Source organism: Varanus komodoensis, unplaced genomic scaffold (assembly GCF_004798865.1).
Source record: "Varanus komodoensis strain SLA01 unplaced genomic scaffold, ASM479886v1 scaffold2, whole genome shotgun sequence".
NCBI classification, from domain to species: domain Eukaryota; kingdom Metazoa; phylum Chordata; class Lepidosauria; order Squamata; family Varanidae; genus Varanus; species Varanus komodoensis.
Window position 1 is genome coordinate 57443639 of NW_025335568.1, and position 13980 is coordinate 57457618.

Genomic DNA, 13980 nt, shown 5'->3' on the forward strand with positions numbered 1-13980 from the left:
AGAAGCACATATAAACAGAGAGACTCCTAGACATGCAACTCCAAGGACAGCAATGCCAACAGGATAATAGCCTCAATACAGTATCTCTGGTCCTTTTGCCGTGTATCTTATCTACTCATGAAACATGTGCCACTTGAAAGGGACTTGGACAAAGTGTGCGATATGACAGAGACAGGCCATTTAGTGCCACATCTGGTGCTTAGCACCACATGGACCTAGTTAATGCAATTTCCTTGCCTGTAGTCTGCAGGCATTAAGGCTTTTCAAACCAAGGATGCTGAATCTTTTGCAGGTTCAGAAACAAACATGTTGCACTGGTACATACCAATTAGGCCATTTCTAATAGGCAGTGTTATGGGTGGTTCAGAAAGCTGGAAATGAAACTCTTTGAGCACATCAGGTTTTACAGAGAGTGTGGAAAAATGAACCAATTACATGATTCACTTTAAAAAAGGCTGGATCACGCATGTAATTAAGGAGTAATCCCACAAAGGTAGTCCTGCTAAAAGATTAACTGACTATTGGCAAGCGCATATGGATGGTTTATCCAGTTTTGAAAAGTAGCTATTTTAAAACTTTAATCCTTGGATAATATTTCAATTACATATAGGTCAGGTTTAGAATTTCCCTGTTTTCCGCATTAACTGCTCTTTAAGATCATATGAACAATTCTCTGACATTTAGCATCTTAATAACTGTTTGCAGTACTGCCGGTGTACCTCTTCATTGGCCTTGGTGAAAAGGCAATGAAACACCACTTCCCCTATGTGAGAGAACTTCTAATCCAAGATTACATCTGATCCAATCGAGTATGACATTTTCACAGGGTGCATGTACTGTGCGAGATAATTCTGTGGTGTGAACTTCAGTAGGTTAATATTGTGTTGAGGAAGTTGGGCACAGTCTGAAAAAAAGTTAAGGGATTAAAATGCGCAGGATTGGTGTGGGGGTCAGGAATAAATACACAATGCTATCTTTCTATTGCGGAGAAAAATGCATGATCAGACAGCTGGAAATTCTGTCTGAGTTTTTTTGCTCAAAACCCTGGCTAGCTTCATTCAAATTAATGCACTTATTCTAGTATTTAGGGTACAGTTCCACTAATCACTTACTGCTTGATTAGTGCTTGAGCTACCACTAGAAATATCCCAGTAAGTAAACTCTAAAATCAGTTTACTAAAAGAACATAGTTTTCCATTGCCTGTCTCTATCCAGGATTTTTAGCAGCCTCTATCTCAAATGTTGTTGCAGCATCAAATGTAAGTTTGGGAGTGACTAGTGAGACTTCTTCATTGTGTGGTTTGGCTTCCTCAAACTAACTTACATAAGGTAAACCACAGCATCACTAAGGATAAAACTTGCTGTGACATTAAAGAATAATGTCCTTTTGAAAGCAAAGGATCCTAGTCCTGAATAAACATGTTTAGAATTGTGCTGTAAATACATTTTCCCACTGGCACCTGTGGGGGGGGGGGGATTTCTTTCCAAAGCAAATAGGAACTTCAGAGAAGGGTTTTTCTTCAAGACCACAGCAGGATAGGAAAGGGTTCGATTCCTGCTGTAGACCTGCTGAAATCCTGATGATTCTCACCCTCAGACAGCAGCTGGGGTACATTTTTTTAAAACCTTGTTAAATGCAACATGTTCAAACCACATGTGAAGAAGAGGAGCCCTGCTGGATCAGCTGCAGGGCCTATCCCAGTGGCCAGCCCACCCATAGGAAGCAGGTGGTGCAACTGGAATGAGTGCGACTGGTAGGCATATTGCTTCTGGTACTGGAAGTAGCATAGAGCCACCAGGAGGAGTAGCCTAGGCTCAGGACTAGGAGCCTTGTCTTCTATCGGTTTGTCTCATCCCCTTTTAAAGTTGGCCCAATGGTGGCTACACTACATCTTGTGGAAGTGAATTCTAGAGTTTAACTATGTGCTATGTACATATAGTGCATGTTCAGAGTGCATGTCTCTCTGCTTCTTACAAGATACAAAGAGTAATTACAACAATCTTAAAACTACACTAGATTTTTCCCACCCTGTTTTATCTTGAATATATTCAACAAAAGATCTTTCATTTTTTCCCCTCCACACTGTGCCATAAAATGGTTGCTCCAAAAGGATCTTGTGAGGAGACTGTGAAGAGTACATGGTACAGTGTTTGTAGTATCTCAGATTAGCTACTTACCTGGAGAAAAAAATAAATATTTTTCAAAAGCACAGTCAAATCCATACACCATAATAAATCTACAGCCCTTGTCTGCTGGTATGCAAGCAATTTGTGCATCTGAAAATTGTAACATGGGAATAGCCCAATAAAGCCTGAATTGGTTTAAATTCACATGTTCTAACTGGCTTTATTAATAGCAGCAGCCCTAAACCCCCAGCAAAGAGCTCAACAGCACAGCAAACTCATTCTCCAAGTATGGATCTTAGGAAGCCAAAACGGCCCTGTCCAGTCAAAGGAGGGGGGTATTAGCAGGCTGGGAGGAAAGCTTCGGTTGCAGAAATACAAGGGGCCTTTAGAAGAAAGGAGAAAGGAAATGTGGTTGTGGGGATTCAGGGACAGCCCAGTGGAGCCTGAACATAGTGGCTGACTGTTGGAAAGATTGGGTAGGATTGGAATGGCATACCCTGAAAGAAGCCAGGCTGGTTGGCTTGAACCCTGAAGGCACATTCTGTAGTGCAACATTTTATTGCAGCAACCCAGTAGGAATGCTTCAGAAATTTGATGCTTGTGCATTTCACACTGAAGTAAGCTGATCTTCACCCCCAGACTAATGGGCAGACCAGAACATATTTATCTTTTGCATTTTTGCCATCTCCAAATTTTCTACAATATCTCCAAAATTGTACCAAAATACATTAAGAATTTGTATCTCCAAAAATTGTACCAACATACATTATGTTAAAATAACTTCAGAAATGTGTGCAATGTATTCAGACAAAATATATCAGAAATATGTATTTAGTGAGAAAATGTGTTCAGCAATCTACATTTATAAATTAATGTTTGTGGAGTTATTTTTTGTTTGTTTTCTTTAAGTAACATCTCAGTGTAGAAACAGGATTCAATGAATTTAGGAGTGAACTCATACAAACTTGGCACTAAACAGTCATACAGCATGTCCATGTTTAGATCTCACTTGCACTGTCTGTTTGTGCATTGTGTGTACAATGAAGTAGGCTCTTGAGGATCAACTGCAGTCCTCAGCATCCTTACTTGGAAGTAAGTCCCTGTTAAATTGGTGGAATTTACTGCTAATTTAACCAAGTTAGAGCTGGAAGCTCCCACTTTGACAAATGACATATTTTGAGAGTTGCTACAAGAAATATGTCTTTGTTGTAGTTCAGGACCTTCATGGATTTTGCCATGACAAATTTATTTATTTATTTATTTATTTATTTAGAGTTTTTGTATGCAGTCCCATCGCTTAACACCTCAGGAGGGCTTACATAAAATTCAGGATAAACATAAAATGAACACTCAACACAGAGCTATAGTTGATCTGATGTAAGCTTGCAAAGTTAAACCTATTGCATTGACTCGTTAACATTTCTAGGTCTCCCTTTAAACAAGGATAGTGAACGTCTTTAAGCCTAAGTGCCAAATTCAAATTCAGAGAGCTCTTCAGTGAGCGTATTGAAGTAAAAGGTGTACCAAAGACAAAAGATTTGGGCCAAAATACTGTCACATTTTTGCTTAAAGCTCCTACTGCCAGGACCTAAGCCTTAGGCGAGGCATTTCAGCCTTTTAGAATGGAAAAAAAGCAACAACTGGGACAGTACAAAACAATCAGCGATCGAGGGAAAGTGTTAGAGCTAAGATAAGTGGGAATGGCTGCTTGAGGTAGGAACGTGTGAAATTCTGATGGATTTTCATGATTGAGCACTCTAGAGACCAGTTTGCTAGGCCTGCACTGGGAACAACTTGGTATGTGCAAGTTGAGCCAACTCATGGACTTCTGTCCCTAAGATGGATTGTAATTTGTGCATTTTTAGCCACTAATGAAATTTGCACATGTTACAATTTGAAGGGCTGTATGAGGAATCTGTTGCAGGGATGGAATTTGTCAGATTCCCTGGGCACAGCTTCCCAGACCCGGGACTGCTTTGTCGTGATGCTGAGACCAAGTTCTTAGAGAGCATGCCCAGTGTTCAAGCAGCACTCACCTTGAATTCAGTTCCACCCTGCAACTGCTGCGCAAGTAGCATCCCTTTTCCACATCACACGCAGCAACCTTTGTGCTGCATAAGATGTAGAAGGTTGGCAGTTGTGCAGCCTTCGTTTTGCAAGTATTTGGAGACTTCCTCTCAGATCAGCTTGCTTTCTAAGGCAGAGCTGAACACATGAGGAAGTCTGTGAGTAACAGAGGGACAGATTCCATTGAACTTTGGCACAGCACTAATGATTAGTACAAATTGGCTGACGATGTATAAATCTCACTAGAGCTGCATAGTTTTTCAGTGCTGATTTGCACAAATTTCGTTTGTGGTTAAGAAAATACGAACAAATTATGATCACTCTTAGAGACATAAGCCTGCAAAAATGCTGATTCTGCCCACTTCTTACCAAAAGAGGGCAGAAAATCCATCAAGTTCATATAATCTGAATTTTCCTGTTTCAGTACTGTCCTACCCAGGGGAACTTTGAAGAGATGGATTGGGCCACGGGCCCAGTGTTCAGCTTGCTGCCTTAAACCAGCTCTGTGGCTAAACAAGGAAATGTCCCAATCTGTATCTTACAGTGTATCACAGGCACCTGTACATTCCAGTGGATGCAAGTAGCGGAGGATTCCCCGCCATACCCACTTGTGTTCTTCCTCCGTCAGCACCTGCCATCCCTCTACTTTAGATGCCCCCCTGGTCCCATTTTAAGCCAAGTGACAAACCTACTTTCTAAGACCTCGGTCATTCATTATTACACCTTATTAGCACTGTAGGTATAGAAAATGTAGCACATAAAAAGGCACATGGCTATGCTCCTAGTAAATAGAATGTAGAGTAACATCTTACTTTTGTTGATACACCTGTAATATAGTCCATATATGACTAAAAAATTCAGCACCTCAGAAAATGGTGAAGGTGGGGAGAAAGAAGAGCCAGTCCTTTTCACAGCCGCACAGGAGTCAAAATCCTTACGAGAATGTTGTTGCGACAGTGTTTTTGGAGATGATGGAAGTTACGTGCTTGCAGGCAGAGGGGGCTGCCTGCTCAATGTAAGGCTCGATTTCCTGGCTTTGTAAGGTTAATGTCAATCACGAGGAATGAAGTTCAAGATAGGGGCCTTGGGGGAAATGGCACACACATTGTATGCAGCCTTTTAGTTTTGCTGGGGTTTAATTAAAAATACCACCCAATTACATTATACAGCTGATGTGATAGGAACTCTTGACTTAGATATGATCACAACTATACAAAGTATAACAAGGTTATCCTCAAATTCTGAGAAGAGGTTTTTAATGACAATGTGCAGTAATAACTTCGGGAAGTATACATGCTGGCCATAATAGGGCTTTTTTCTTTCTTTCCCAGTTACCTCTGTAAACAAAATTTTTGGAGGCTAAGTCTTCACAGTGCCATTTACTTGTAACCCAGTACTTGCTTGTACATTGGTGACGCAAGAAACAGAGTCAGTGTGTGAAAAAGTTCATAGAATTTATGTTAGGAAATGTTATTGCATAAGTATAGCAGCTAACTCTTGTGGGAAGTTGGGGGGGGGGACACAATTTTTATATCATGCCTAGCATTTGTTTGTTTAATGTTTTAGTAAAGGAAATACCAGAAGCAATGAGCTAATTCCTGACTATAAATGCTAGTTGAGAAAGTCAAACTCTAGAAAGTGTGGAAATCCCAAAGAGGCAAAAGTCAAAAGTTCATTAGATTTTTCTTCTTTGTTCCAAATCAGTTAGAGCTGTAGGTTAATAGCTGGTCCAATGAGGATATAGCATTTCCTGATCTTTGGACCATGATTAAGAGGTTAGAGCCAGTCTGCACCGGTGTGCTTCCTCCCCAACACCTTATTTGCAAATTCCGTCTCTCCTTTCTTTTCAGAACTCAGCACAGAAGATGTGTTTTCTATGCTGTCTTACATATGCACTAATATTAATTTATTAATGCAAGTTGCTTTGCAAAGGTTTGCAAACTCCGGTTAAATCTAACCATGGTTAAAATTGATGCAGATATAACACTACACCATGATTAGTTCAGAATACAGTAAGAGGGTATTTGCATATAACAAGGGAGGGAAAGAAAGGACTAGGTGAGCCCAGAGTCCACCTTTATCCCTTAACCATGGCTAAAATATTGGGAGCATATCTTTGAAATGGTCTAATGCTGGGAACAATAGATGGCAAAAGAAGAAGGGTACGACAGAGGATGAGGTGGCTAGATGGAGTCACTGAAGCAGTTGGTGTGAGCTTAAGTGGACTCCGGGGGATGGTAGAGGACAGGAAGGCCTGGAGGAATGTTGTCCATGGGGTCGCGATGGGTCGGACACGACTTTGCGACTAACAGCAACAACAAAAGTGAAAGCAGGATTAGTGTCTGTTTCTGCTCGATTTATCTTGCATGCTTACCCTTGATCATAAGCCCTCTCTGTTGCTTAGCTCTTAAGACCTAATTCACTAGTAAGTATCTTTACAGAATCAGAAGCAACTGCAGTCCAGTTTTATGCACTTTACAAATGCTTGTGCTTGGATTAGTCAGTGCTTGATAGCTGATCATGTGGATTGACACCATGACACCATAGGCTTGGAATGAAAGTGACATGAAAGGTCTGTCTTATAATGTCATTGATAGTCCCTTCAAACAGGAATGTCAGTACTTGATGCTCCAGTTATCCAACAATGCATATGCATGTGTGTCCTATAGATTTATATTTTATGTATATATTGTGCAGTAGTTAATGGAATGTGAGTGCCCACAGAGAGGTGTGTTGCAGGACCCTTTCAAACTCTGGCCACATTTAGATGCATCTAGACCAGTCTTCCCCAACCTGGCACCATCCACATGTTTCAGGCTACAACTGCCAGAAATCCTGACTGGATTGGATTTGAAGTCCATAGCCCCTGAAGGGCACCAGAATGGGGGCAGCTGACCAAGGCAAACATCAAAGCAGCCAGAAACGCAGGGAGATCTGGAAGAGAAAGGGAATTGTGGGTGCATAACTAGATATTTTTTTAAGGTTTCTAGATTTTCTCAAGTCATTTCCAGAGCTGCCCACAGTGTAATGTTTGTATGTAACATGTCCGCATTTGCACAGAGAGAACTGTTCACAGACCACTTACAGGAAGCCAGATTCTAGGTAGATGTCAGGAATTTCCTGATTGTTAGAGCAGTAGGACAATGGAACTCATTGCCTAGGGAGCTTGTGGGCTCTCCCACACTAGAGGCATTCAAGATGCAACTGGATGGCCATCTGAGGGAGATGGTTTAACTTGGTGCCCTGCCCTGAGCTGTGGATTGGACCCAATGGTTATCTGGCCTCTTCCACTATTCTGTGATTCGTCGTCCAGGAAATACGGTCTGTTTTTGGCTTCATTCTGACAGAAGCAATTGCCAACTGACCACTTCTGAAGCAGTTCTGTTGCAAACTAGATGCTCTCTGTTTGATTGGAACAAAGTGGTCCTGTGTCAAGTCAATCCATTATATCAAGCCAGTCACTGAACCACGTGTCAGTATATTTTATAGCACCTCTCTGGTTTTTCAGACAGAAGCATCCCAGCCTTACCTGGGGATATCAGGATTGAGCTTGGGACCATCTGCAAGCAATGCAAGTGCTCTACCCTGAGTCACATCCCTTTCCCTGTAATAAAATTACACATTGTGATTTATATTGTAGCTTGATTAGTGACTTGCCTTGACATTTTAGAAATGAGTAAGGATACAGTACAAGAGCTTCACTGTGTCTCATTGATGCATCAGACTTGATGTGTAAGTGGGCAGTTTGCATCCTATCCGTAGCACAAAATTTTTAGGTAGCTGTACAAGGCCTGACCCTGATGAGATCTCCATGCTCTGCTTCCATTGTCCTCAGTGAGAATTCAGAGTGTAGAGCCAAATCTTGCTATTCTTTGCAGCCAAATTTGGGGTGTCATGAGCTGCAGTTTTTGTCCCTTTGTGCATTCAAGGTAACAGACCATTCCTTTGCAAAAGCTTTTTATTCATGAAAGTATGCCCAATAAACTCGTTCACCACAGAATGTTTCCCTGAGCATGCACAGAGCACTTTGTTGACCCCAAACTACTTTTGGAAACCCTCTTTTTAAGTACGTCTGGGCCCAACCTCTTTCAAAGTGAGCACGCCTTTTCTGTGTACTTCAACCCTCTAGTTGGCTAGCTGTCCTTCCCTGATGCTGTGTCATGGGGTCAAGAGTCATGCTCGCTTTGTCCGGCTCTGAGAGCTCCTCTCCCAAGCCCCCAGCTGGCAGCCATACCTCTTAGTTATCCTCAGTGCCTGCCTGAGCACTTGGGGAGAATGGCCTTGAAATAAGTGCCTCCGCTTCTCTTATCTCAGAGCCCCTCGTTCCAGGCTCCCTTTGCTGCCTCCTCTTCCTTCTCTGACTCAGAGTCCATGTGGTCATGACATGGGAGTGCACGCCAAGAGGAGCCGCCCCTCTCAGAAGTAGTATTCTGCAAATCGCTACTCTTATCAGGGTGTGGTTTGATATGATCGGATCAGCCAACTTGTTGAAGCACATCAAGTCTGCAGCTGGTCACGGCCTGAATGGGAACCGCATGAGAACCCCATGGACAGCACCTTCACTCCAGGATGGGAAATAAATCCTGGCTAAATAAACTTGCTTATTTGGAAGTGAGATTCAAACAAGCTTGCTTAGAGCTGCAGCCTTAATGTAATAAATAACATTTTTCTTGTATGGTCATTTTTCCTTAACTTGGGGGCAGGGTGCTATTCAATGTAAGTGCGATTAAAATAATTTTAAAAATGCAAAATCCAGTACCTAATGAAAATGCTATTTTTTATAATCAAGGATAACTGAGTTAGTTGGATTCCATCCTGAGGAACTGCTGGGCCGTTCTGCCTATGAATTCTACCATGCATTGGACTCTGAGAATATGACCAAAAGCCATCAGAACTGTAAGTCACACTCTGAAGCATGTATACGGAAGAAGCATGCATTGTGTATTTACCCTGTGGACAATATGAATAATTGATATTAACCACCATCAGCCCACCTCTCACAAAGGCCGTGTTGCATGGAGGTCAGTGAAAAGTGCCTTTCAGTGACAATCATTCTGTATAGGCCCTGGCTTTTCGTGGCACTGCTACACAACTCCCTAGGTGGTGTTTTCTCATTGCATTCGATGAAATTCAGGGTGGGAGTGAATCCATATGTCAAGGGAGGCAGAAGTCTAATATTAAAACATTTTGGATTTAGAGAAACCCACCTAACCACACCATGGCCATCCTCCCATGAGGCACGGTGAATCCCTTATCTCAGACTAAGGGCTGAGTGGGAGAGGAGAGGGCTTCCCTGACATTTTCAAGAGAGCCACCACCAGCCACTACCACCTGTTGTCATTCCGGCCTGTGCTCCGCCCTGAAAATGACAGATGACTCAGACGGTGCATCAGCGCAGGCAGGTGCTCCAGGGAGCCCTGCCAACTGCTTTCCCACTGTGGCAAATGCAGTGGACAATCCAGTTCTTCAATGCACCTGGTGCCTTGCTGCAAGAACCCTGCCCCCTTGTGGTGGCACAGGAACTCTTGGTGACCCTTTACCCACAGGGCCTCACTCTGAGGAAGGACCTGTCAGAGCAAGGCTTCATGGGAGGAGAAGATAGTAGCGGAGAGTAATGTGGGGCAGTAGAACATCTGTTTCTGTCTGTCTGTCTCTCTTTTCCTCTTTCACATACTCATATATTCTCTCTCTCTCTCTCTCTCTCATGCACACGCGCGCACGCGCGCACACACACACACACACACACACACACACATCGATTGGTAACAGTCCATGCATCTAATACAGTGGGTTTTAGGCTGCAAAAGTTCATGCTGCAATCAAACTGTTAATCCTTAAGGCACCACAAAGGTCTTTGCTGCTTTCACTTCATATTAGGGAACTTTTGCTGTAACAGGAAATACCTTGTATATAACTACTCTGAACTCCTTGAAAAGAGTATGAAATGCACATACAACAAATACTAACACTTATCAGGTAAAAGAGACGTTTTCCCCACAGAGTTTCTTTGGAATTGTTCCTTTGCAACAAAGGGCAAAGGAACTCATGGGGGCCTAACAGAACCATAAATTAGCAAGGAAAGGTCAAGCAACAGCTGACAGGTAATGGGTAATAAGGAAATCAGGTTTGTGTATTAGTGGACCTTGGAGCCATTTTTTTAAATGTGCAGAAGAAAAGGGCTGTAGATTCTATTAAAGCAAGGGTATACACACTTTGTGGGCCATGGACACATTTGGCAATGCGCCAGATTGTCCTGGACACTACCACTATGGAAGTCACGGCAAAGAATAAGTAAACTGCCCTAAAGAGTTTACTTGTCTTGAGTACAAGACAGAACTCCAATAGATTAAACAATTCCTTTGTACCCACAGTTTTCATCAGCAACAGAAACCTGTTTTGGGATAATCCCAGATGCTTGTAAGAAAATGTACTGGGGTTTGGTTTGGTTTTTTTTAAGCGGGAAGTGTACAAGTTCAAGCAAGTGCAAACCAGTATGGAATAGTGGTTAGTGGGTTGGTCTGAGACTTGGGAGATGTGGATTCTGGTCCCGACTCAGCAAGGAAGTTCCCTGAGTGACTCTGGGCCAGTCAGGGACTCCCAGCCTGAGCTAATCTCAACCCAAGCTACTTTGTTGTAAGGATAAAATGGAGAGGGGAACAATCATGTAAGCTGCCTTGAGTTCCTTGAAGGGAGAAGGGTGGTATATAAATGTAACAATGATATAAACATTTTAAAAGTGTCAAAGATGTCTGGGAACACCTCAGTGCCTGTGAGCTTCACATTGTGTAGTCCTTGTGTTAACCATCTAGCAAGGGAATTACAGAAAATTATAGAAGGCCAAGTTTTTATGTGGCCATGTTAAATATTTGGTGTAGGGTACCAAACTGACAAAAGGAAGCCACATTAATTGGATTTTGGTTTTGCTTTCCAGCTGTTGTGCATGCATAGTTTTAGCAACAAACAAATTTACTATGTACTTTTAAATTACATGAAAAAATGGATGATGGATAGGTGATTTATTTGGAATTGAGGGGAAATGTGGAATCTTTGGATATCATTGATTTCTGAAATAAGGGAGGGAGGAGAGGAAATGGAGGAGGGAAGAGAGAAAAAAGGGTAAAAATAGATTTAATTCTAATCTGGATATGCTCTGCGTTGAATCATAGCTTAATCCATCGCGACCCCATGGACAACATTCCTCCAGGCCTTCCTGTCCCCCACCATCCCCCAGAGTCCACTTAAGCTCACACCAACTGCTTCAGTGACTCCATCTAGCCACCTCATCCTCTGTCGTCCCCTTCTTCTTTTGCCATCTATTGTTCCCAGCATTAGGCTCTTCTCCAGGGAGTCCTTCCTTCTCATTAGGTGGCCAAAGTATTTGGGTTTCATCTTCAGGATCTGGCCTTCTAAAGAGCAGTCAGGGTTGATCTCCTCTAGGACTGACCGGTTTGATCTCCTTGTGGTCCAAGGGACTCGCAGGAGTCTCCTCCAGCACCACAATTCAAAGGCCTCCATCCTTTGGCGCTCAGCCTTCCTTATGGTCCAGCTTTCACAGTCATCATATATTGCAACTGGGAAAACCATAGCCTTGACTATATGCACTTTCGTTGGCAGGGTGATGTCTCTGCTTTTTAATATGCTGTCTAGATTTGCCATGGCTTTCCTCCCCAGGAGCAAGCGTCTTTTAATTTCTTGGCTGCAGTCCCCATCTGTGGTGATCTTGGAGCCCGGGAAAATAAAATCTGTTCCTACCTCCATTTCTTCCCCATCTATTTGCCAGGAAGTGAGAGGACCGGATGCCATTATCTTAGTTTTCTTAATGTTGAGTTTCAAGCCAACTTTTGTACTCTCCTCCTTCACCCGCATCAAGAGGCTCTTTAGTTCCTCTTCACTTTCTGCCATTAGAGTGGTATTATCTGCATATCTGATGTTGTTGATATTTCTCCCAGCAATCTTAATTCCAGCTGGTGATTCATCTAGCCCCGCCTTTCTCATGATGTGCTCTGCATATAAGTTAAATAGGCAGGGCGACAGTATACAGCCTTGCCGAACTCCTTTCTCAATTTTGAACCAATCAGTGGTTCCGTGTCCAGTTCTCACTGTTGCTTCTTGACCCGCATATAGGTTTCTCAAGAGACAAATAAGATGGTCTGGTACTCCCATCTCTTTAAGTACTTGCCACAATTTGTTGTGATCCAGACAATCAAAGGCTTTAGCATAGTCAATGAAGCAGAAGTAGATGTTTTTCTGGAACTCCTTAGCTTTCTGCATGATCCAGCGTATGTTGGCAATTTGATTTCTAGTTCCTCTCCCTCTTCGATATCCTACCTGTACTTCTGGTAGTTCTCGGTCCTCATACTGCTGGAGCCTAGCTTGTAGGATTTTGAGCATAACTTTGCTACTATGTGAAATGAGTGCAATGGTGTAGTAGTTTGAACATTCTTTGGCATTGCCCTTCTTTGGGATTGGAATGTAAACTGACCTTTTCCAATCCTGTGGCCACTGTTGAGTTTTCCAAATTTGCTGGCATATTGAGTGTAGCGCTTTTACTGCGTCGTCTTTTAAGATTTTGAATAGCTCAGCTGGAATACTGTCACCTCCACTAGCTTTGTTGTTGCTCAGACTTCCTAAGGCCCATTTGACTTCACATTCCAGGATGTCTGGCTTGAGGTCAGTGACCACCCCATTGTGGTTGTCAGGGACGTTAAGCTCTTTCTTGTATAGTTCTTCTGTGTAATCTTGCCACCTCTTCTTAATCTCTTCTGCCTCTGTTAGGTCCCTGCCATTTTGGTCCTTTATCATGCCCATCTTTGCATGAAACATTCTCTTCATATCTCCAATTTTCTTGAAGAGATCTCTGGTCCTCCCTATCCTATTGTTTTCTTCTATTTCTTTGCACTGTTCATTTAAGAAGGCATTCTTATCTCTTCTAGCTATTCTCTGGAATTCTGCATTCAATTGTTTGTATCTTTCTTTTTCTCCCTTGCCTTTCGCTTCCCTTCTTCCTCAGCTATTTGTAAAGCTTCCTCAGACAGCCATTTTGCTTTCTTGCATTTCTTTTTCTTTGGGATGGTTTTAGTTGCTACCTCTTGTACAATGTTGCGAACCTCCATCCATAGTTCTTCAGGCACTCTATCAGATCGAATTCCTTAAATCTATTTGTCACCTCTACTGTTTATTCATCAGAAATATGATTTAGGTCATACCTGAGTGGCCTAGTGCTTTTCCCTACTTTCTTCAATTTAAGCCTAAATTTTGCAACGAGAAGTTCATGATCGGAGCCACAGTCAGCTCCTAGTCTAGTTTTTACTGACTGTATAGAGCTCCATCTTTGGCTGCAGAGCACATAGTTAATCTGATTTCTGTGTTGACCGTCTGGTGATGTCCATGTGTAGAGTCGTCTCCTGGGTTGTTGGAAAAGAGTGTTTGCTATGACCATCGTATTCTCTTGACAAAATTCTACCAGCCTGTGCCCTGCTTCATTTTGTACTCCAAGCCCAGACTTGCCTGTTATTCCGGTTATCTTTTGGCTTCCTACTTTAGCATTCCAATCCCCCATGATAATAAGGACATCATTTTTTGGTGTTAATTCTAGAAGGTGTATTAGGCCTTCATAGAACCGGTCAACTTCAGCCTCTTCAGCACCAGTGGTTGGGGCATAGACTTGGACTACTGTGATGTTGAATGGTTTGCTTTGGATTTGAACTGAGATCATTCTGTCATTTTGGAGATTGTATCCCAGTACTGCTTTTCCTACTCTTTTATTGACTATGAAGGCTACTCCAT

The 13980-nt window shown here is 42.4% G+C and overlaps 1 protein-coding gene across 3 annotated transcripts in view; it reads left to right on the plus strand.

The window, feature by feature from the left end:
• The window catches only part of EPAS1 (endothelial PAS domain protein 1), a 170637-nt gene that overhangs the window by 128352 nt on the left and 28305 nt on the right, over window positions 1–13980 (plus strand). For all 3 annotated transcript variants that reach the window (XM_044429686.1, XM_044429684.1, XM_044429685.1), the window contains one exon: window positions 8984–9090. In XM_044429686.1, the coding sequence (XP_044285621.1) occupies window positions 8984–9090 (107 nt within the window). The remainder of the gene's footprint in view (window positions 1–8983; window positions 9091–13980) is intronic.